This window comes from Elgaria multicarinata, chromosome 3, assembly GCF_023053635.1.
Source record: "Elgaria multicarinata webbii isolate HBS135686 ecotype San Diego chromosome 3, rElgMul1.1.pri, whole genome shotgun sequence".
NCBI classification, from domain to species: Eukaryota; Metazoa; Chordata; class Lepidosauria; order Squamata; family Anguidae; genus Elgaria; species Elgaria multicarinata.
Window position 1 is genome coordinate 2,558,509 of NC_086173.1, and position 24,440 is coordinate 2,582,948.

At 44.9% G+C, this 24,440-nt stretch overlaps 2 protein-coding genes across 2 annotated transcripts in view; both read right to left on the minus strand.

Annotated features, from left to right (window-relative positions):
• Positions 1-1,183: 1,183 nt before the first annotated feature.
• LOC134393991 (C->U-editing enzyme APOBEC-1-like) lies at positions 1,184-18,829 on the minus strand. The gene is made up of 5 exons (XM_063119071.1): positions 18,743-18,829; positions 8,649-8,801; positions 6,803-7,218; positions 4,428-4,539; positions 1,184-1,535 (listed from the first exon to the last, which is right to left on the minus strand). Exons 2-5 carry the CDS (start codon positions 8,651-8,653, stop codon positions 1,529-1,531), a joined length of 540 nt encoding a protein of 179 aa, XP_062975141.1. The 5' UTR covers positions 8,654-8,801; positions 18,743-18,829; the 3' UTR covers positions 1,184-1,528.
• Positions 18,830-21,988: 3,159 nt separating this feature from the next.
• Positions 21,989-24,440, minus strand: part of LOC134393990 (alpha-2-macroglobulin-like protein 1) — a 69,313-nt gene continuing 66,861 nt past the window's right edge. Inside the window, exon 37 of the mRNA XM_063119069.1 lies at positions 21,989-22,090. Coding sequence (XP_062975139.1) covers positions 22,065-22,090 — 26 coding nt within the window. The 3' untranslated portion in view covers positions 21,989-22,064. The remainder of the gene's footprint in view (positions 22,091-24,440) is intronic.

The window sequence follows — 24,440 nt, forward strand, 5'->3', positions numbered from 1 at the left end:
TATGGAAGATGGTGTTTTCGGAAATTGAAGAAATAGTGGGAATGAAAATAGAACAAACGCCAAAGATTGCATTGCTGTCACTATTTGAAGATATAAAGTGTGGAAAAGAAACTATAGAGCTGATATCGAGTTTGCTGGTTGCAGCACGATTGATGGTAGCTAGGAACTGGAAGATTCAAGGGGAATATTCTATTGAAGAATGGTATAAAGAAGTATGGGATATAGCCATTAATGATAAATTGACATGTAATATTAAGTGGAGAAAAGGCGTAACTAAAATAAATGAGTTTGAAGGAATCTGGAAACAGTTCCTAATATTCGTGTTTACTAAGGGAAGTGGGAAACCGCCAGTAGAAGAAACGATCAGATTTTGGACTCAGGAATAGATCCCGAGGTGGAGGGTGCACTTTTATGTTAAGAATGATTATGTTGTAGTATGATAATGTATAGGTAATAGTTATTCAACATATATGTACTCAACATTTATTCAATATGTATGTAGCAGTTGTTTGATGTTTTTCTTTTTATTATTATTATTATTGTAATGTTGTATGTTTATATAGTGTAGAAAATAAATAAAAATTATTAAAAAAAAACAAAAAGAAGAAGTAGGGAAAGTGCCCTTGATTCTTATTAAACAAAATATATGCCAGTAATTTAGGTCAAGGTGATCATAATTAAGCTTCTATCATACTCAACTTTTCACATAGCTTGCACAAACTTATTCTGACAACGACTTTATATAAGGTTTTTATTATTTTTTAAAGCAAGGCAGTCATTATAAGTAAGTAAAAGCTCCTGAATTTAAAATTAATTCTTATTCAAGTAATATGTTTCTGGCACTAAATATTCATAGACCCCACAGCAATACTAAACACTAAATTGTGTTGTTTTACAAAAAATGAATAGCAGGCACGGGCCTCCCACTTTTTTTGTCAATATTGCTACACACAGGGAGGAGAGGGTTAACCCTTTCCTCCCCCCCTGGTCCCATTAACCCCTTCCTCCCCACCGACCCCCCCCCAACCAAGACTGCTGTTAACCTAGAAAGGAAGTTCCCACTGATATAATTAAGAACTTTTCATCAAGGCCTCATAGTGGCTTCATTTTTCACAAAAGGTTAAAGCATCCTCCCCTCAAAAATCCCCGCCCACCCCAACGCTATTGCTGTTATTTTGCTTAAAAGAAGGACTGATGTGATATCAGCATGTCAGTGGAATCGCATCTAGTTTGGTCCTGAAATAGATATAGACACTAAGACTTGGCAAGAGAGTTAATAGCTGGTTCTGCTGGATATAAGGACGTCACTAATCAGTGGCAAAGTGTGACTGTCCAGAACGTTTTTACGTGTACAAGCAACCATGATGGGAGTTTCTGATTTGCATATTTCTAGTTGGTTCTTCTGGGTTTCTGTGGAATCCCGCTGGCTCAGGCCAAAAGATGGCAGGTAAGCATCTTAAGGCTTTTCTGAATGTCTTCTGATAGGCATTCCTGTGTTCGAGATACCTTATGGAGCACCTGGGACAACTCAGAAGCTGTAAAGAAAGAGAGAAGCAGAGTTACAGAGCACCCCTAAAACTTTGCCAGTTTGGAAAGAGGTAGCCAGTGTCTGGGAGATGACTGGGATTTTGGGGGGTTTGGAGAAGTGCAGAACAATTGCTCCATATGACAATTGCTCCCCAGTGAAACTGCGTACGTGATTTCTTGCAAGAACTTTCTGGTTAGTCATTGTGTTTGGAAGTTTCAGATTTTGCCCCAGGGTTACAGCCACAGAAGCATCCACCAATAAATAATTTATGCTGGTTTTAGCCTTCCTGTTTAAGCCAAATGGAAGAAAAAACCATTAAAGAAAAGGGGATAAAAGCAGCACCCCAAATCTCTGGATTCTAGAATTCTTTCCATCCAGAAAGATCCTCACACCTGCATTCTTCCCTCCATTCCTCCCCTTCTCCATGATCAGCTACTGCACATACAGGTATACTTTCCTAGAAAGGCACTCAAGATCACAGTTCTGGGCTGCCATTTGCCCTCCCCTTCAAGGGCTAATTTTCATTTGAAAGCTACTCCTGCTGTCTTTCTGCTCAATGCTTGAATTAAAAGTGCTCTCTCTAAAGTGCCACACTATCATCACCCCTTTTTGAACACACCCACCCACCCACCATTTTCTATGTGTTCCATTGCACCATTATCTTTTGACCTTCTCAATGACTTTCGGATGTATGAATCTGATTCCTCTGATGTGCAATTTTGATTATTTTTAACTCTTCTTTAATAAAACAAAAAATGCTTTCAAGGACCTTGTGGTTTCCAATTCGCTTAGCTTTTGGGATATTCGGTTTTCCAGTGCAGCCATAGTTCAACACTAAAGGTCCATCATGTGTGCTTGGTTTTCATGTATGCGATATGCACATGTCCATATAATTTAAAGCTCACAGAGTTGCGGATAGATGCTTCCCAGAGTTACGGGAAGCATTATGTGAAAAAGTGGTGGGGCTGGGGTCTGCACCCAAAGTCTGGCTCTCTCAAAATCTCCACACTGGATGGGCCAGGCACCACCAACAGCAATGTCACTGTGCGCGCGCGCGCACAATGCAGGGTGCAGGGTTTCCAAGTATGAGGCAAAGTGTTTCTAAAAATTTCTCTTGCCACAGAAAAAGGGGACAGAGACCATGCAGAGCTGTAACAAGCATGACAAACATTTATTTCTTGTAGAAAAGAGGTGTTTATGATTGGTGCTCAGTGAATGTCACATGTTAGCCAGGCATGGCCATAGCAACATAGGGCTCACCTACACCAAGCAGGATATTCCACTATGAAAGCGGTGTGAAAGCGGTATATGAAAGGCAGGAGCCACACTACTGCTGTATAGAGATATTGAAGTGCACTGACAACTGTTGGGGCCCAGGACATATACCATATACTGCTTTCATACCACTTTCAGAGTGTTACATCCTGCTTGGTGAAGATGTGTCATGGGCCCCAACAGTTGTCAGTACACTTCAGTACCACTATAAAGCAGTAGTGTAGATCCTGCCTTTTATATACCGCTTTCATAGTGGAATATCCTACTTGGTGTAGATGAGCCCATAAACAGGATATGTTGTAGATGCAAGAATACCTCTTTATTAAGGGAAATTCTTGATTTCATCCAAAACTTTCAAGTGATTGCTTAGAAGTTAAGTGACATAGAAGCAAGATGTGCCATTAAAAAGGATTCCTCAGGTTTGTCATGAATAGCCCCTTTGGGAGCCAATAGCAACATTTCAGTTGGAAATGATCAGGCGTGTGATTTGGACTGGACTCCTGCGTGGCTGATTTTCCTTCCAAATCAAAGTGGCCAAGCTAAGAATGCTTTTAAACTGAACCCATGGCAGAGGTATGCTGATGATAGGTTTTGGCTAGATTCTTAGTGGCTCTCACAAAGTTATGGGACAAAGTGTTCTTCCAGATGAGGCTCTCATGGGACCATCACCCTGACTCATTCACAGAATTATAGAAGGGGTCCAGGCAACATCATCATTCACTCATAACTCTTCCCTATTTTCCCATCACTTGCAAAATCTATTGCACCTGGCATCAGGTGACATTCATTCCTAAAGGAAAAGACGTAGAACATTATTGCATGGGGGTGAGGTGGGTGGGTAGTGGTGGAGGGAAAGTCTGGCCGTCTTTCCCTCCCTTGGCCTGGTATCTACTGACAGGAACTCAAGCAGGCTTTTGCTTGTTACATACACAGGCGGGATGTGCAGCACAAAGAGAAATGCAGAAAAGCAGACCTGACAAATAGAGCCTTCTGCGACTTACGCGCTCGCTCTTATGTTTCCTGCTCTTCCAGTGCATTGCATGTTCATTGCGTTGGGCCTCTTCAGCTGGCTGACTATCTAAAGAACCTGTTGGTGGCTAAATAGCGTATTGCTTTCTCCAAGACCAGATGCAATGTTTATTCTATTGAATTACTTCAGGGCAGACATGCTGGTGTCCCCTAGCAGGAACTACGGTGCCCCTGTAGGAACATGGAAGTGGAGACGATGGAGCATATCCTTCTGTCCTGTAGCTTCTATAACCAGGCCCGCCATCTTATGATCACCCCATTGTTGAGTAAACTGTCCAGAAGTTCAGACAAATTTTATGTTAAGTTTCTGTTGGAAGATAAGTCCTCAAGAATAACTTTGGCTGTTGCTAAATTTCTTACAGTGGCAGCCAGGAGTAGAGCTCTCTGTGTATTAGACATAAGTTCATAATAGCTCTAACTGTATGATTTCATGTTTGATTCTTGTTCTTTGTTTTTTTCATGGATCTATGGATCGCAATAAAGAAGTATAATATTTAGTAAGGAAAGGGCAAGAAAGTTCCCACGCTGAAATGCTAGCCGTCTTCCCTGTCACCCTGATTTTGGGTTCAGTTCTGCTTTCAAAATAACCACTTACTTATAAAGCATTGAGTCAAGACGTCTGGAATGAAACTGTATGTCCCCTGCATCTGGTGGAAAATAGCGCTCCCCTTGGTGATCCACAAACGTTCCCCAGCAGTATTGATAATCTGAAGGGGAGGGAAATAATTTTGTCAACGTAGTGTTGAGGACAGATGGTTTCAATGAGGGATGGACAACACACAGTCCATAGGCTGCATGCACACACGCACACACGCACACACCCATATCCATCGGATGCTGGCAAATTGCTATAGAGCCTTATGTCTGTATATAAAGGTCTCTATATGTTTTGAAGATAAATTTGGCCTAAGGGCTTGTCTATATGGCTTGTTTACCCCGACCTAACTGTGCATATTTGTGTTTCAGGACACAAGACGCAGCTGTCTGTTCGCCGTAGCACCAGGTTTTTAATGCGATAATGCGCATATTCGCATTTGCGATTTACAGCGACTTTTAGATCATGAGTTTGCACTGCGTTATGGTTATGTGTCGTTGCGGGAGTTAAATCACATTTTGACATGTGGGCGGAGCTTTGAGGGCAGGACAATGTGATTGCGCTTTCCCGCCTATCGGCTGCCTCGTTCCTTCGCACCGTTTTTAGTTTGAATTCTCTGATTCTGCGGAGGGTGTTCAAGCACTTTGCTTATGCCATGGTTGAATTCTTAGCCCCAAATCACATCCTTATGTACGCCCCTGACAAAGACACTACTTAGTGTGCTGGGTGGCTTGGATGGTAGATCAACTTTAGAAGGAGCCCTGAATGCAAAAAGATTGGAAAACACAGAGAGAGATTCTTAAAACAAAGACAGGGAAACGGGTAGCCAGAGGAAGGAGATGTGTTCAGTCCCCCTCTCGCAGCCTCCTCTGCTGCCTCGTTCCTCCCCCCTCCCGGTTTGTTTGTGATATGAATCTGCAGAGCTCCACATATACAATTTATAGCTTCCCTCATCTCGACTCCGTAGCATCATATATGTGTATATGTGCACTTGGCATTTATAATTGCACTACAAAACTATTCAGGACATAAATCGCTGCAGTGAGACGCTCTTTACCTACAGTTGAATCAATGAAAAATCAGGTTTATTTAATGAGGAGCAATCCCGTTGTCGTATAGACAGGGGGCAAAGGCTCAGTGGTGGTTTGCAACTGCTGCACTGCCTAATTCAGTAGCAACTGCAGGACTGTAGCTTCTGGAGAAGCCCCCAGACTACCCGAAGTTGCCCTCCTGTGGCTTAAATGGAGGCTTATGTACTGGCTTCCATCCCAATAAGAAGGCCAATAAGAAGGCTTTTAAAACTTGATGTTGCTCGGACTTTAGACTGTTAGTTATACTGTTATACTGTTAGTTTTACCCTACCCAGTGCCTGTTTACCCTACCCAGTGCCTGTTTGCATTCTCTTCCCCTCCTTATTGCTTTACTATGATTTTATTAGAATGTAAGCCTATGCGGCAGGGTCTTGCTATTTACTGTTTTACTCTGTACAGCACCATGTACATTGATGGTGCTATATAAATAATAATAATAATAATAATAATAATAATAATAATAATAATAATAATAAGGCCTGGGAAATCAAAAGAAGCCACACTGAGGCTTGGTGAAGTTCATGGCTTCTTAATTCCCCAAAATCAGGGAGAAAAGCACAGAAGGAAAACAGTACCCATTGTACAGCGCACAGACATTGGGGCCTTCAGTGTGGTAGCCTCTGGAATTCCCTGCCTCTGGAGGTCAGTCAGGCACCAACTCTGTATTCCTTCCTGCACCTCCTGAAAGCATTGTGGCTCCAGGAAGCCTTCCCTTAACGACCAGCCGCAGTTTATTTTGCACTGTGTTTTTATTCTATTTTATTTTATTCTATTTTATTCTATTTTATTTATATACCGCCCCAAAATTTTGAATGGTATATAAATATTGTAAATAAAATAATTTAGGGTAACCATATGAAAAGGAGGACAAGGCTCCTGTATCTTTAGCAGCTGCACAAAAATGGGAATTTCAGCAGGTGTCATTTGCATGCATGTAGCACCTGGTGAAATTTCCTCTTCATCACAACGGTTAAATTTGCAGGTGCTGTACTAGAGTGAGCAGATACCAAAGGGGGCAGGGCTCCTGCAGCTTTAACTGTTGTGATGAAGAGGGAATTTCACCAGATACTGCATGCATATGAATGACACCTGCTGAAATTCCCTTTTCTATGCAACTGTTAAAAATACAGAAGCCCTGTCCTCCTTTCCATATGGTCACCCTATCTTTAATAAACAATAAATGTCATCTTTCCTCTTGTATGTGAGGCCCATGGTAACTGCTCCACAGCCTAGGCATGTATCCACCACCCATTTATAGACCATAAAAAACACTTATCAACTTACCATTCTGATCCATGATAGATATCTGGACTCTGGATCCAAGGTAGAGTTCTAAGTCCTTGAGGCCTTTCTGATTACGCTGGTCATAAGGCCTATACACCCGCGCTGCTAGAATCTCCAGCGTAACATTTGGATCTTCCTCCAAGAAATTTATTATATCCTTGGCACATAAACCACACGGAGTCCAAGACAGATACCAAGTGATATGACATGGTGTATTTGTCCGTCGGTTAACGATCTCGCTACATTTTCTATTTTCCATAAAGATTAATTCAGCATGGCTGTCGTCGACATTGCTACAGCATTCCCTCCAGGTCTTGTGACTTGTTCCCCACTGGGTTTTGGACAGGAGATAAGTAGTCCTTGGATAACTTGTGGGAGTGTAATTGCACTCAAATTCATCTGGGTCTATTTTGTACCTTAAGCAAAAAATATGACAACAGAATTGTAAGTTTTCAAACTCATTATCTTTGTTTTCTATGCCACTGCCTGTTTTAGCACCAAGCAGCCCCACAAAATGGTCAGTTGAAAGTAGACAATTTTTACTTAAAGAGTAAGTCAAAACAAATGTGGGAGGTTCTTCCCGAAACATTCAAGGAATATGGAGTGATATCAAATGTGTTTCTCTTAGGCTACCAAAATTTCCCAGAGGGGTAAATCACACACCCTCGTGGGACAAAACTAATAGGTATTATAAGTTCTCCCATACAATCCGCCCTGCACACTCGGGTACCCTGGGAAGGGTTTACTCCACTCAGCCACAACTAGGCTAGCAAATGTTACCCAGAGGACCTTTTCTTCTGCCGCCGCCAGACTGTGGAATGGCCTGCCGGAGGAGATTCGTCGGCTTAAAGCTCTCTCTGAGTTTAAGATAGCCGTAGAGACTAGTCTCTTTCGGCAGGCCTACCCAGATGAATTTTAAACCTAAGAGCTTTAAGATGTTGTGATTGTTATTTTAATATTGTTTTGGTTTTATATGCTCTTTTAACTAATTTTATGTATTAAAGTATCAAGTTAAAGGAAGCCAGATTCCAGCTGGACATCAGGAAAAACGTCCTGACTGTTAGAGCAGTATGGCAATGGAATCAGTGACCTAGGGAGGTTGTGGGCTCTCCCACACTAAAGGCCTTCAAGAGGCAGCTGGACAACCATCTGCCAGGGATGCTTTAGGGTGGATTCCTGCATTGAGCAGGGGGTTGGGCTCGATGGCCTTGTAGGCCCCTTCCAACTCTGCTATTCTATGATTCTATGATATTTTATTTAGTGTTCCCCGCCTCCATCCAGAGGGAGAGGCAGTAAATAAGTAAATAAATTATTATTTAGATACCTATATGTTTGCTCCTATAGGGCAAATTACAGCTTCAAAAATGTGTGTGTGTGTGTGTGTGTGTGTGTGTGTGTGTATGTATATATATATATATATATATATATATATATATATATGTGGGTGGGTGGAATTCAGAAGAAGCAGCGTGCCTCTGGAGGAAAAGGGTTAACTGCCTTTTTCCATAAGCATGGTACCCATTTGAATTGGGTCCCCGCAGATGCTGTGAACTAGCCACGGATTTTGTTTGTTATCGCTAACTGTACCACCATGTGGCAAAATCACAAAGTCAGGTCTGATGTTGGAAAGTAATAGCTGTGATTCCCTCGTTTTCTTCTCAAATGTTCTGCGTGATTGTTAGGGGCGCCAACTCAGTGGAACCAACCGCTGACTGACAGCCCCATTGCCAGTCAGAAATGACTCAGAGGCAGAAATGCAATGAACAGGCAGAAAAACCTTATTATGCCAGAACTACTAGAGAAAAGTGGATATTGCAAAGAGAAATATTAAGACAAGCTTGGTTACCACATAGTTGGTTCGAAGCAAGTTCCTCCTTCCCTTCTATCTCAGCACTTCCAACTCGTCGTTGTCGCTCGATAGCTTTGTATATTTCACAGGGAGCGTAATATATATAAAATCACCTTTCTTATCCTTGGTCGTTGTCTCAAACTAATTGGCCTGTTGGAAGTAAATTGCACAATTAACCAGCGAAGCCCTCCTAAAGAATGGCCACTTGAACAAGAACCCGCGTCACAGTCTAATAATGCATTGTTATGCGCAGCTATTGAATCCAACGACAATGTAGCACGTACAATGCCACCATTACAAAGATTTTTTTATTTGACTTTATTTTTTATACCTGAGTTTTTGTGGGAATTCTAAAATAGCTACAAATCAACTTATAGGACAATCCCATCCAAATACAACCACGTAGCAAGTGAGAACCAGTGTAGTGTAGTGGCTAAAGTGTTGGACTGGGAGTCGGGAGATCTGGGTTCTAGTCCCCACTTGGCCATGGAAACCCACTGGGTGACTTTGGGCCAGTCACAGACTCTCAGCCTAGCCTACCTCACAGGGTTGTTGTTGTGAGGATAAAAATAGAGAGGATTATGTACGCTGCCCTGGGTTCCTTGGAGGAAAAAAGCCGGGATAGAAATGTAATAAATAAATAAATAAATAAATAGCGGAACGAAATATCATTTCTACCACTGCAGACCTTTGATGCGCCTATTGGAGTGGGAGGGGCATCCAGTGTTTCTTTATCATGACATTATGATCTGAATAACTAAATGGAATAAAGCCCAGCATCAGACATTATTGGGCAAATGTGGCCCAACTGGGCTGACACTGGCCTCTTTTCAATTATTATTTTTTTTAAAAAATAAATCCTCCCAGGATTGTAGAGAAGTGTGGGGTGCGGCAGTTACTAGCATTACTGCAATCATCCTGTTTCTTCTCTCCAGTGCCTCTAAGAGGCACTAAGGAGAAGGAAGTGGTGTGGTGTTGTGGTGGCAATGCTGTGCCCGGCCAGGCTAACAATAGAGGGGAAAGGCTTCTTCCTGTCTTACTTGGGGCAGGTGGTGGCTTCGTAAACTTTCTGAAAGCTCAAAAACAGCACCGCTGGCAGACTGGAGAGACAGTGCCGCTTGCATTACTCCGGGCTTCTCAGTCGGTCCCAGAGTAGAGCAGGTAGTGGGCCCCCTCCTGCACCCTCTCCCCCTTGCCCAGGGACCCCCTCAAACCTCTGCATGTAGACATACAAATGATCAAGAAAGAGCATTCATGGCGATGCAAGTGCATGCTTATAAACAAGTGTGCAGAAATCTAAAGGAACTGCTGACAGACTCTTACATGCACACTCACACAGATATACAAATATGGGGTGCATTTTCACAAGAACTAAGGGGTATTTGGTGGCTTCATGGGTGTGTGGAATCCTTACAATTTCTGATTGGTAGTAGAGGTTTACTATGCTAGTTGACCAGTCATGTTTTTCAACTCTGTCCATGGGGATGACATTGTGTCTTCCACATTGGAGCGTATGAAAACAGAAAGGGAATCCACTGGGTTCCAACAGGGCTTCAGATGGCAGCAGTGTGTGTGTGTGTGTTTTTAGGGTGATGGTGGTGGAATAAATCCTGGCCATCTTGTCTGGAATGACATCACCATCTCCCCCAAATTTGTAAGGCGTCACCCATGTAAAAGTCACTGAATATCCCCCTCTACTTTCATGGAGTACAAATAGTAGTAAAAGTAGAGGGGGATATTTGGCCCAGCTTTAGGCAGTATTTTATGACACCCAACCAATATTTATTTATTTCATTTATATCCCACCATTTCCCCTCCAAGGAACCCAAGGCGGCGTACATAACCCTCCTCTCCATTTTATCCTCACAACAACAACCCTGTGAGGTAGGTTGGGCTGAGAGTCTGTGACTGGCCCAAAGTCACCCAGTGGGTTTCCATGCCTGAGTGGGGACTAGAACCCGGATCTCCTGACCCCCAGTCCAACACCTTAGCCACACTGGCTCTCACACCACACTGGCTCCAAGATGTGAGTACGTCTTCAAATTCTCCAAAAAATCTTCATCAAGCTGGATCTTAAAGAAAACTATGAGGGTAGGTTGAGATATGACTGTCTTTACTACAGCTACTAAGGTTCTATTAATTTTCCCTTCATGGCACCAAATTCAGACTTGACTAATCTGTGGATCTAACTTTAGCAATCCTCCAGTCCCAAAATATTATGGTGTATCAAAATACAGTTTGAAAAGTGTATTTTGAGAGAAGATACATCTAAAAATGCATAGTTAAATATATATTTAAATGCACATTAAAACAATCACACAGATGAATTTAGAAAACTGACTGAATAGTTTTCATTTTGTGAATGAATTTCATTTTGTTGTTTTTCCACCATTGACGGACTGCAAAAGTAACTGTGGACTTGCGGGAAAAACCTACAATATCTGGAGAATCACCCCCACGTGCCCCCGCTGCCTTGAAGCCACCCACAGAACTGAATTTTTACCTCTCCCCGCCGGCAGCTGCAGATGCATCCTGTTGTGTCCGCAGTATCTGGGACGTGTTACGTCTTTTATACAGAGATTACTGTTTTCAGTTTCTGTTCCCCAGAAAGAGCTCATCAAAGCAAATGAAACTCCAGAGTCCACCCACCCACCGCAGACAAATTCTAGGCTATAAGGGACATCTTGAAATCCATGGCTGTTACCTTGGAGATTCTGAAGTACTGTCCAAGGCCATAGCTAGACCTAAGGTTTATCCCTGGATCATCCAGGGGGTCAAACCTGTTCATCTAGGTGACACACAGGGGATCCAGTGCTCAGGCAGGGGCGAACCCTGGATGATCCCTGGATAAACCTTAGGTCTGGCTGTGGCCCAAGGCACCACACTCGGTTCTAGTATAATGTTTGCGAGGAGGGTGGGGTGTGGAATTTGGAAGCCCTCTATATTAAACAAGGCGGGCTGCACACTTCTGCACCGGTGTCTGGCAAGAAGTTTCCTGTTGGCCTGACTGCCGCTCCAGTTGAAACCGCCCCCATCAATCTGTAGAATGTGGAGAATATAAAGGGTGCTCCTAGATGTGGCATTTATGGTGCAATAGCCATGCCTCATTCATTCACATTTAACAGGGTGTCCCCAAGACGTGTTAACTTCCTGGGCACTGGGTGAAGAACTGGCATTTTAAGAACTGTTTTAGTGCTTTTATATATTTGCACTGCTTTATTTTTCCAATGGTTTTACTTTAGTTTTATTACGTGCTACTTTGTAATAATCGCTTTGCTGCTGGATCATGTCTGCACAACGCTGAATCTGCTGGACTGGACGAGAAGATCCTTCTCGTTTGTAGTATTGCTGAGCCAAGTATCCCCCATCTTGTAACTGTGCCTTTGGTTTCTTTTTCCTAGGTGTAGAACTTGGCATTTATCCCTATTACACTTCATTCTGTTGTTTTCAGCCCAGCGTTCCAGCCTATCAAGATTACTTTGAAGCTTGCTTCTGTCTTCCAGAGTATTATTTATTTATTATTTATTTTATTTATTTATTTAGAATATTTATATACCGCTCTCCATTGAAAAATTTCAGAGCGGTGTGTACAAGATAAAATGGAAATAAAAACAGAATAAAACAGTTAAAACAAATTTTAAAAGAAGCAAATACAGAGATTCAAGGATGCATATTAAGGAAAGGCTTCCTGGAATAAAGATGTTTTCAGGAGGTGCTGAAAGGAGTACAAGGATGGAGCCTGCCTAACCTCCAGAGGCAGGGAATTCCATAGTATTTAATTTTCGTGAACCGCCCAGAGAGCTTCGGCTATTGGGCGGTATAAAAATGTAATAAATAAATAAATAGTAGGGGGGCCACCATGCTGAAGGCTCTTCCCCTAGTGGACTCCAATCTATGGATCTATGTGGAACCACCAGGAGAAGGCCCTCGGATGACCTCAATGACCAGGCAGGTTGGTAGGGGAGAAGGCCCTCTCTCAGGTATCCTGGTCCCAACTTGTTTAGGGCTATCCCACCCAATTTTGTGTCATCTGCAAATTTGATAAGCATTCCCTGCACCTCCTCATCCAAATCATTAATAAAAATGTTGAAAAGCCCAGGACTGAGCCCTGCGGTGACCCACTCGTTACCTCCCCCCAGTTTGAGAAGATACTATTGATAAGCACTCTTTTAGTCCAATTCTGTAGCCAACTGTGGACCCATCTAATAGTTGTTCCATTTAGCCCACTTTTAGCTAGTTTGTTAATCAGAATATCACGGGGCACTTTGTCAAAAGCTTTGCTGAAGTCAAGATATATTATGTCCACATTTATTTACTTCATTTTTATTTCACTCTTCGTCCAAGAAACTCAGGGTGGTGTACATGCTCACCCCTCTTCTCATCCTCACAACAATCCTGTTGAGTTAGGTGGCAGGCTGAATTGCACCCAACAAGATTCAAGCAGAGCAGGTAGTTGAACTCAGGTTTTCCTGCTCCTACAGCATCATCAGATGGGGTGTGTGTGTGGGGGGGGAGAGTCGTGTTTCCTTATCGATTCCCCCCCCCCCGTACTTCCTCTTTTTTCACACAGGGGAAGAAAGCGGAAGTAAACAATGACCGCATGGACCAGTGGGTGTTTTTATCACGCTGCTTTTCCTGTACATAGCAGGAAATGGCAGCACATTTCACTTTTAAAATAATGGATTTACCAGCGGGGGAAGAAGACCAAAAGGCGCAGGAGACAGCAGCATCAAAAGGGCCTGCGGAAACCTATGAGTGGGCAGTAACAAGCGTGCATCCTAACTGCTAGCCCATACAGGCGGTGACAGTGACTGATCGTTTTTATACCCATCCTGACTAAAAAAAACTTTTCCACCAAAATGAGCATTTGTTTATGAGTTACGATATATTCCCATTCACATGTCAGCCATTTTGTGCATGTCTAAGTTAATTGTGTTCCCAGATGGGCCTGAAACACATACAGGCTTCTCTTCACTTCTTGTTTTTTTACAGCAGTCTATGCCAGGTCCTGGACTATTAGGGGCATATTTTGTCCCTCTTTCCCCCTTTCTCATGCAAACACTGTCCTCTCCATCCCAACACCACACTGCCCTTTGCCAGCTCATTGTTCTATGCCTGTCAGCTGATCCTAAGAAAATGTACACACACACACACACACACACACACACACACACACACACACACAATGCCATGCCCATGGGACCTCCTCCTCCTCCTCCTCACAGGAGGAGCTTGAGTCTCCAGAAACCCAGGGCACCACAGATGATGTACTGTCACAGCCTGGGCCCTCCGGGGTGATGGTTGCAGGTCCATCCCTGTCAGGAGGAGGGGGCCTCTGCGGCAGAGGCTGACCAGCCCAGGGCTGCCAGGAGCATTGTCCCCTCAAGCACCAGACCAGTAGAACCCCGGTGAGGGTTGCTTGCTTGCAGAAAAGGACTCCTCAGGGGCATGGGACTCCTCAGGAGTAGGGCTCTGAACAGTGGGATCTTTGATTACTGCAGCTGAGCTCTGGATAGGGCTCAGCAGGCTTTGGGGTTCAACACCTTCACTGTAGACCAGCGGTTCTCAACCTGTGGGTCGGGACCCCTTTGGGAGTCGAATGACCCTTTCACAGGGGTCGCCTAAGACCATTGGAAAACACATATTTCCGATGGTCTTAGGAAACTGTATTGACTGAACTATGTCATGTATCATCTTTTGTATTATTAAAGCTATTGTTACGAATCATTTTCATTAGCAAACCATCCCATGACAATGGATCGTGTCGAGAAGAACGAAAATAATTTTATGGTTGGGGGTCACCACAACATGAGGAACTGTATTAAAGGGTCGCGGCATTAGGAAGGTTGAGAACCACTGCTGTAGACGTAGCCAGTGTTAGATCAACACTGTTCTTCCAACTCTTGTGCCGTGTTAGTGATCTTTGGGCTCCTTTTGGACTCTGCCTCCGGACTGTGTATTGTTGTATCTGACTGACTGACTGTGCTTTGGCTTTTCTCTGTTATCTGAACCAGCCCTGCTGTAGCCTGATCACACTTATCTGACTGCAAGCCTGTGCTTTGACCTGTGGCTGCTATATTAGGACCACTCCTGTCGCAGCCCATTGGGTAGAAACCTGCATGGTGCCTTCACTGCATTGCTTCTGCTGCATCAAAGTATACCTACGTACACACATCAACAGAGCTGCCTGTCTTTTGGATCCTCAGAGATGTGGCTGTGGAGGACTGTCATGATGAGCTCCTTCTCTTTAAAATATACCACGGCACCACTTAATGACCAGCCACTTAATTAATTGTTGTTGTTCTTGTTGTTTGCTGCTTTACTCCTGGAACAGGATGTCTCCAAGTTCAGCAGTGGAACTGCCTGCTTTACAGCTTGCACTGTATTTCTTTTTAAATTAATATATGTGGTCAGAGAGTGGTGGGCTGGGCCGAGGCTTTCCTTTTACACTGCATTAATTCTGTTGAAGGGGAGGGGGTCTGCTCAGTGTTTTGGGGTGGGGAAAACAGTATATGCCAGTGTGGTGTAAAGGCTAAGGCGTTGGACTGGGAGCCAGGAGATCCGGGTTCTAGTCCCCACTTGGAGAGGAGGAAAATTGGCTTCCTTGGAAGGAAAAAAAGGCAGGGTATGTCAGGTTTATGATTTAAAAGTGTTCATCAGAAGTTTTTTCTGAAACTATAGAATAAAGTAACAACCTCTAAGATAGCCAACTCAAGGTCTTTGGGAACAGCCAAGGTGTGCAGCTGGGTGGCTCTCTGACCACGGCCGTTTGCCCATGTTTTTTCCTTGAGGCATAGCAACACAATCCCGGTGATGCAATCCGGTGTTCATATTGCATATGGACACTATGATTGGCTCACAAGGCTATTAATATGTGACATGTGATTGAAGAGTGTGGGGAGTTTTGGGTCAGTTGGTTTTGTCTGCGTGAACATTCCTTAGTTATATTAGCTTTTTTGTAAATACGTGCACAGTAAACCTTAGTAGTTCAAAAAAGCTACTGTGTCTGAGTATTCCTTTGCTTCGTGAATATCCGCCTGCTGCCAGTGACCTCTGTCTCTGGTGATGTGTGCTTGCACTCTGTGCATGCTCTGAGGGAGTGCAATACATCAGACTCCTAACAGGATATAAATGTAATAATAATAATAATAATAATAATAATAATAATAATAATAATAGCATCTCTTTGATGAGAAGTGCTTCTGGCTCTTCCAGAACAGTATTTGAAGCCACTGAGGCCATAGCTAGACCTAAGGTTTATCCCTAGATTGTCCAGGGGCCAAACCTGTTCATCTAGGTGACACACAGGGGATCCAGTGCTCAGGCAGGGGTGAACCCTGGATGATCCCAGGATAAACCTTAGGTCTAGCTGTGGCCTTAATTAAACATTTCCTTTACTACTTTGCTCCTGGAATACCAGTGCTCTTCAGTACAAGCACTGCACACTTGGCCATTTTTCTTTCTTTTCAATCAACGTACGTGTATGTTTTTTATGAAACATTTTTGTAGTCTATATATATAACAAAATCCTACGAGACAATATTCTGGTAGCCATCGAGGCGTTCTTTCTACAAGGGAGTGAAGGGGGTGGGTGGAAACTGCTTAGTTTCCTGCCTCTTCTTTGGCCAGCAAGGTGCTTCTTGTAACACAATTAAGGGACAATTAAGGAGAGTCTTCTCCTGGCAGTAGAAGCCCCTACCCTTGTTTTACTGCTACAACAACAACTTTTGGCAACCCTGCCAGGAAGCAATTCAAAGCATGGGGGAGGGACAGGTGGCAGCCCAGAAAGCATGATCCCTCCATCCCAGCCTTAGCGCCAATATTTTCTTTTTTTCTAAAGCACAACAGGGAAAACAGGAGGGGAAGGGAAGGGAAGAGGCATTGTCTTTGGCCCACCCACACAGCTATGCCCCGACTCGCTACTGGAGACAGAACGTAACAGGATGTTCTATCCACAAAAGCATGGACTGAATAAAACGAAACTACATCCGTGGGGGAAGTCCATTGCAATTCCAATTGTAGCTTATAGTGGAAGAGGAGTCATTTTGCAGTGCCGGGCGTCTTCTGTCTAGAAGAACCCCCAGGTTAAGTGGGCGGCTGCCTCCAGCACAACATCTGAGAAGGCCCACTAGCTAGCCCAGATTCCCAGCTTTCAAATGAAAAAGAGCCCGTGTAGAACCCAGGATACGAGGCAAAATGTTCAGGCATAATTGTTTTGTGAGCAATGAGACTGCTAACACCTTTCACTTATATGTAGCCAACAGCTATGATCAGCATTTGGTTATAGAGAGAAGTGTAGAGTGACCACTGCTCTCTTGATTCAGTACAGGCCATCTCCTGGGATACCCCTCCCACAATGCCTGGCATGGAGGAATGACACCCACACCCACACCCACACCCACAAGAGGCAGGCACTTGGCCTTGGCTGTGGCCAGCTTTCTGAAGAGCTGCTCTGGTTCTTTTTTTGGTCGTGGTAGTGGGTTGACCCTTGTGGAATACCAATTACGGCCCGTAAAAAACGATAGCAAAATCTAGAATTTTAGTGTAGGTGTGATGGGCCAGTCTCAAACAGAGACAGAAGTTGGTGGGTTTTTTTAGCTTAAGATTTATTTCATGCGCACACACGAAGGTCTCTTTTAAAAAACTATATTTGTAACTGTTAAAAAAATCTTTCAATGAAAATAAGGTCTGCCATATTTTTTTTGGGGGGGGGGCACTTTCTAACCAGAAAAACAGCTCCGTTTAGAAAATGTCTTATTCCTTCATAGGTATGAATAGCGGTGATGGGACAAGGCTCCACTTCTTTAATACCTTATTCCAGGATGTATTACGCGGGTGATGCTTTTGCCAGCTGATGCCCTGACAAGGAAGGGGAGGGGGACATATTGCAAGATGTAACTTTGTCTTTGGCTGAGTATGGATTACATCATCTCTGCAAGTAGTCCATAGCTGGTATATCTGAGTAGTATCTGAAACCATTGCAGTTATATAGTTTGCTTGTGGGTTGTTGTTTTAAATGCAGTGTGCGCGTGTGTGTGTAGAGTTAGGAGAATGTTTGCATAAAGTTTAGTAACAGTACAATCCTCTACATATCAGCTCAGAGAAGTAAGTAAGTCCCATTGAGCTAAATAGGTCTTAGTCCCAGGTAAGAGGAGGCAGCTCTTACTTTTTGGAGTAGACACTTCTTGGTGTCATCAGCAAAGCTGGCCACCTCATTACTCACTTCTAACTCTGGATCATTTATAAACCAGTCAGAAAACATCCCTTGGGGGACCTAACTGTTTACAATCCTGCATTGAGAGAACTGATACAATAACGACTAAGTTTGCCCAGGAGTCTTTTGTGAGGGTCTTTGTCAAAAGCCTCTTAGAGGTACTATCCACATGTTTATAAACCCTTCCAGTAAACATGTTGCTTCCTAATGGTAAGCCCCGTGCTAGCTGCAAAGAAGCAACGTCCCTTGGATAAATTATTAAATTAACAGCAAAAGCCTCCTATTGGACTCCAAAATAGCGAACTTTGAGACATTGATTTGTAGAAAGGGAAGGAATTAAGAAAGCTTAGTAGTAGCAAGGCACAGTCTCTCTCTCTCTCTCCTTTTACACAGTCTGATTTACTCAAAAGTAGATGTGGGTGATGAGATCGCTGCCTGACCACTAAGGCCTCATCTACACCAAGCATTGCACTATGAAAGTGGTATATAAAAGGCAGGAGCCACGCTACAGCACCATGTACATTGATGGTGCTATATAAATAAATAATAATAATAATAATACTGCTTTGTAGCGGTAGTGAAATGCACTGGCAACTGCTGGGGCCCATTGACACATACCAGATACTGTTTTCATTGTGCAATATCCTGCCTGGTGTGGCTCCTGCCTTTTATATACCGCTTTCAGAGTGCAATATCTTGCTTGGTGTAGATGAGGCCTTCAAGTCCGGTGCAGCTGGAAACATGGCAGCAGCACCGTCTCCTGTCCGCATGTAGTTCGCAGAGAGTGCAGACGTGGCTAGCGTTATAGTGGCCGCAGCAAACTCGAAATGCATTGTCTTAAACAAGGAGATGGAGGCTGTGAAACTGTTGCTCTTACCGGAGCCCATCTGGGTGGGGGTCTGGGCGGATTCTGGAATGCGCGAGCGCCAACGCCGCCGTCTCCTGCCCGCCTCTCTGCTGCTTCCCAGCCAAGGAGAGAGGAAGTGGATTCCTCCCCGGAGGCGGAGGCTTGGGGGTGGGGGCACGGGAGAGGGGGAGGGAGGGAGGGAGCGCGGATTGGTTGGTCCCCGGCAGCGTTTGGTTTCATCTCGAAAGGGAAGGAGGGGCTTTGGGCAACCGATTCAACCCGCGCGCAAAGACGCGCCGCGCCGCGCCATCGCCCCCGGTTGCGCACCGTGGGAACCACCCCGGCGAGGGTGCGCGGCGGAGGTGGCTTTTGCGAGCCGCTTCAGAACGAGCCCTAGAACAAGCCCTGGGTTGCGAGGCGGCTTGGGAGCCGCGCACTGCCCCGAGTTCGGACGGCGGGGAGGAGAAGGCGGCTCCTTTTGCCTCCTCCCTGGCGGTGCCAGCCCCGCACTTGCGCCGCCACCGCACAGCCTCCGTCAGCACGAGGGGCAGCTTCCGCTTCCCCCGGCGGGATTCGCAGTCGCTTGCAGCCCGCCCAAGACCTAAGGTTTATCCCTGGATCGTCCAGGGGCCAAACCTGTTCATCTAGGTGACACACACAGGATCCAGTGCTCAGGCAGGGGCGAACCCTGGATGATCCCAGGATAAACCTTAGGTCTAGCTGTGGCCTGTGTTGTATGGAGGAGCTTTACAATCCAGCATGGCTGGGGATGATGGAGTTGCAGTCCAAAACACCTGGAAGAGACTATGGCCATAGCTAGACCTAAGGTTTATCCCTGGATCGTCCAGGGGCCAAACCTGTTCATCTAGGTGACACACACGGGATCCAGTGCTCAGGCAGGGGCGAACCCTGGATGATCCCAGGATAAACCTTAGGTCTAGCTGTGGCCTGTGTTGTGTGGAGGAGCTTTACAATCCAGCATGGCTGGGGATGATGGAGTTGCAGTCCAAAACACCTGGAAGAGACTATGGCCATAGCTAGACCTAAGGTTTATCCCTGGATCGTCCAGGGGCCAAACCTGTTTATCTAGGTGACACACAGAGGATCCAGTGCTCAGGCAGGGGCGAACCCTGGATGATCCCTGGATAAACCTTAGGTCTAGCTGTGGCCTAACAAACGCAAAGCCTAACACTTCGACCCTGGCCACACATCAAGTAGGCAGGAAGGCTCCTCCTCACCGGTAACCCTGACAGGGCAACTCACAAATTTCTCTGAGTTTTGTTATTTGCAGCATCCTTGATTGCTCTTTTCAAGGAACAGAGAAGGATGCTGGCGCTGGGTTATTGCTGTAGGCTCTAGGAGTGAAATGTTTATGTTAAATAGTCTAGTTTGCAACTATATTGGAATGTAACCTAACAAAGGGAGAAAGGGGAGGAAGGGAAAGGTCTTCAAAGAGTTCTGAATGTATAAAAGATTGCCTAGTGTTGAAGGATGGCAAGGAGTCCGACCTTCAGGAGACTAGAGTCTGCCTCTCTCCTACATGGGTAGAACCTGAATAAAGCTTTCAGGCCTGAACCTGTCTGCCTGGAGAGTTTCCTAACTGCTGCTGTGGCTTTTCCGTGACAATAGGTCTGAGTAACCAGAATTTTTCTCCGAGCAGAGATGAGTTGCTAAGAAAACAACCATTGCCAACCATCTTTAAAATACAGGACCATTGGAAGATAATTGGAGTGCTTGGTTTCAGAGGAGAACCTGGACATAGTGGGCCTTACAGAAACCTGGTGGAATGGAGAGAACCAGTGGGATACAGTCATCCCTGGATACAGACTTTACAGGAAGGACAGGGAAGGGCATACTGGGGGCCATGTTGCTCTCTATGTCAAAGAGGGCATTGTGTCTAGCAGACTTAGGCCAGATCTACACGTCGTTGCGAAGGCGCTTCCGTGCACCTTTTTTAAAGACGTACCTAAAAGAAGAGCCCCTTTCTTTGCTGTGTGTACTGTGAGCTAGGCAGCGCTGCCTGCGGAAGAATCTCTACCCCATTCAAAGACGCTGCTCTGCTCTGGCCGCTTCCCCCTCGCGTGTTCTTTCATTCAAATAATCCTCCTTCCCACCCGGCGGCTCTTCTGGCGCATCCCGGCGGTGGCGGCTCCTCCTGCAAAACACTTTTCTCCCTCGGTGTGTTTGTATTTGCGTTTGCGTGCGTGTGTGCGAGCACACACCTAAGAGAGTCACGGGGAGATGACACCGCGGGGGAGAGCGAGAGGCAGGAGCTGAACTCTTCTGAAATCTCTTCATTGGCTTCCAATTCACTCCAGAATCCAATATAAACTTCTCCTGCTGACCTTCAAAGCTCTTCACGGTCTAGCTCCTGCCTATCTCTCCTCTCTCATCTCACACTATCGCCCCGCTCGGGCTCTCCGCTCCTCTGATGCCATGCTTCTCGCCTGCCCAAGGGTCTCTACTTCCCTTGCTCGGCTTCGTCCATTTTCTTCTGCTGCCCCTTACGCCTGGAACGCTCTTCCAGAACACTTGAGAACTACAAACTCAATCACTGCTTTTAAAACTCAGCTAAAAACTTTTCTTTTCCCTATAGCCTTCAAATACTGAGTTTGTTCTGACTCTATACTGTTAGCTTCACCCTACCCGGTGCCTGTTTACACTTCCCTGTGCCTGTTTGCATTCTCTTTCCCTCTTTATTGTTTACTACAACTTATTAGATTGTAAGCCTATGCGGCAGGGTCTTGCTATTTACTGTGTTATCTGTACAGCACCATGTACATTGATGGTGCTATATAAATAAATAATAATAATAATAATAATAACTCGTCCGCCGCACACACGCAAACGCAAATACAAACACACCGATTATCCTGATCACTTATACCTGTGTGCTTTTAGGGTTTATGCATCTTTGACATGAGATGTGGGGATTATGTCTACCTTGATTTAGGCAAGCCTAAATCAAGCCTAAGTCATTGTTCCCTGTCTTCAATGACATGTGGCAATACTTGTTAGCTTGTGACTGCTGGGTTTGGTTTACAAAACATATTAATGCTTCTTCCACACTTTTTTCACACTGGTGCTCTCCAGATATCTTGGACTTCAACTCCTATCAGCCTCAGCCAAAATCTGGAGAGCAAGAAGTTGGGGAAGGCTTTCCTACCAACTATCCGGAAGGAACTTGCAATTGAAGGCTGGGACAAAGGAGGGAAGACTGGTCTGAACAGCCCTTGCACACAGTTTTATCATTCAATAAGCAATCCCAAAATAATGACACAAGACAAAAGCTTCTCCAGAAATTTCAATGTTTACACTGGGGTGGTTGCAGGTTTAAAAAAGTAGATTTTTTTTAAAGGCTATCTTCTTTTGTGGTTTCTGTGGAAAGAAAATCAATTTTGAAAAATGAATTTATATGGAAAGAGCTCAAGAGTATTATGCATTATACCAGCCTTCCTCAACCTGGGGCGCTCCAGATGTGTTGGACTGCATCTCCCAGAATGCCCCAGCCAGCTGGCTGGGGCATTCTGGGAGTTGTAGTCCAACACATCTGGAGCGCCCCAGGTTGAGGAAGGCTGCATTATACATTGAGTTTTTATCAGACATGGCCCTTGTCTTTACGGCGGCACTTTGGTGCCACAAGGTGCCTTGCGCCCACACTGGCATTCCTTCCCAACATCTGCACAGGAAGGAACGCAAGTGCGAACTTTCCCTGTCTTTAAAAGTAAAACAAAAAACGGGGTGGGAGGAGAGGAACGGGCCATTCTTCCCCCTTTTTATTTTTTTGTTATTATCTGTATCTCCGCAGCTGCGCAGATACAGATAATAAAATAAAAAGAAATGGCAGGGGGGGGAACGGGCAGCCAGAGGGAGAACGCAAGGAGAGAGAACAGGGACTTGGGGCGAACCACCTCTCTCTCCTCCCTCTGGCCGCCTGTTCCTTTCCCCCATTTCTTTTTATTTTTATTATCTGTATCTGTGCAGCTGCGGAGATACACATAATAAAATTAAAAGGGGGGGGAGGAACAGGCCCCGTTCCTCTCCCCTTCCCCCCGTTTTTATTTTATTTTTACTTTTGCTGGCATGGGGCCACCCATGGCGACCAATCAGGAGGCGGCATGGGCTCCACTGCCAAAAAAGTCTGGGTAAGTGCCCAACTTTTTTGGAGTGGAGTTTTCAGGATTTGCCCCCGGATGGCTTCGCAGTGGCAGCTGCATCACGCAGACGATGTGCCACTACTGCGAAGCCACCCCAGGGCAAACCCTTCGTGTAGACAAGTTCATGGGGTACATTTAGATAGATGGCTCTAAACACTAGCAAATCATTGCTCTTCCACTCTAAGCTACAAGTGGATTTGGAATTGAATTTCTAGCTACTGGGGCTAGAGGGTGCTTCCACACAGATGGCTTCTAGTGCTACCAGTCAAACATGTTGTGAAGCTCCTGTATCTTTTCTTCCTTAACAGTTGTTTTGTAGAAAGAAAAAATATAGAAGAAGCAGTGGGAAAACACGAGAAGCTTAAAAACGGAAGACCACCTCATTTGGACACCTCATAAAATTCTGTGAAAGAGGCAGAGTGATTGTAGAATGAAAGCCTCCTCTGAAAACACCTGGTAGTGTGGAAAATCAGTTGAAATTCTGCTTACAGCAGAAGAGCTCTGATTTTGTAGTGCCAGGAACCTTCCACCTGGAAGGATCTAATGAACTAGAAGCACCAGGGGGAAACAGTGATGATGTTGTATGGATGCCCATAAAAAGTGAGGGGAAAAAAGAGGCTATTTCAGAGTAAATGCCTGTTCCTAATGGTGCTTCCAGATGAGACTTTTATGTGTTCAGAGGAGGGCAACCAGGATGATCATGGGCCTGGAAACAAAGCCCTATGAAGAGAGACTGAAAGAACTGGGCATGGTTAGCCTGGAGAAGAGAAGATTGAGTGGAGACATGAGAGCACTCTTCAAATACTTGAAAGGTTGTCAGACAGAGGAGGACAAGGATCTCTTCTCGATCCTCCCAGAGCGCAGGACACGGAACAACAGGCTCACGTTAAAGGAAGGCAGATTCCGGCTGGACATCAGGAAAAACTTCCTGACTGTTAGAGCAGTACGACAATGGAACCGGTTCCCTAGGGAGGTTGTGGGCTCTCCCACACTAGAGGCCTTCAAGGGGCAGCTGGCAAAGCATCTGTCAGGGATGCTTTAGGGTGGATTCCTGCATTGAGCAGGGGTTGGACTCGATGGCCTTGTAGGCCCCTTCCAACTCTGCTATTCTATGATTCTATGACCCCATCCACAGAGGTTTACAAGAGGGACCAGATGTTGTCTTCTACTCATAACCCTCCTGACTTTTCCCACCACTTCTTCCATCTTTTTTTCTTAATGCAGGAAACCCATTAAAGAACGAAAGACGGAACAGCTGCACAGGGATCTCTGATTGCTACTGCTGGAGCCTCTCATTTCGGTATTTTCACATTATGTGCTGTCCATTTGTTTCACGGCACGCCATTAACCTCCCAACAGTGCAATCCTATAGAGGTTTACCCAGAAGTATGTCCTATTGAGGTCAGTTCTATCCACCTTATTAAGGATTCCTTCCCAAGAAAGGACATTACAAATGACTGCAGATACCGTGCTTTTCCCAAACATTCCAGCTTTTCATTATAGCAGCTGCTTGAATAGATAGCGGAACATCTGGCTCAGTTCCTCTTTACAGGTTTCAAAGAAGAGGTGCT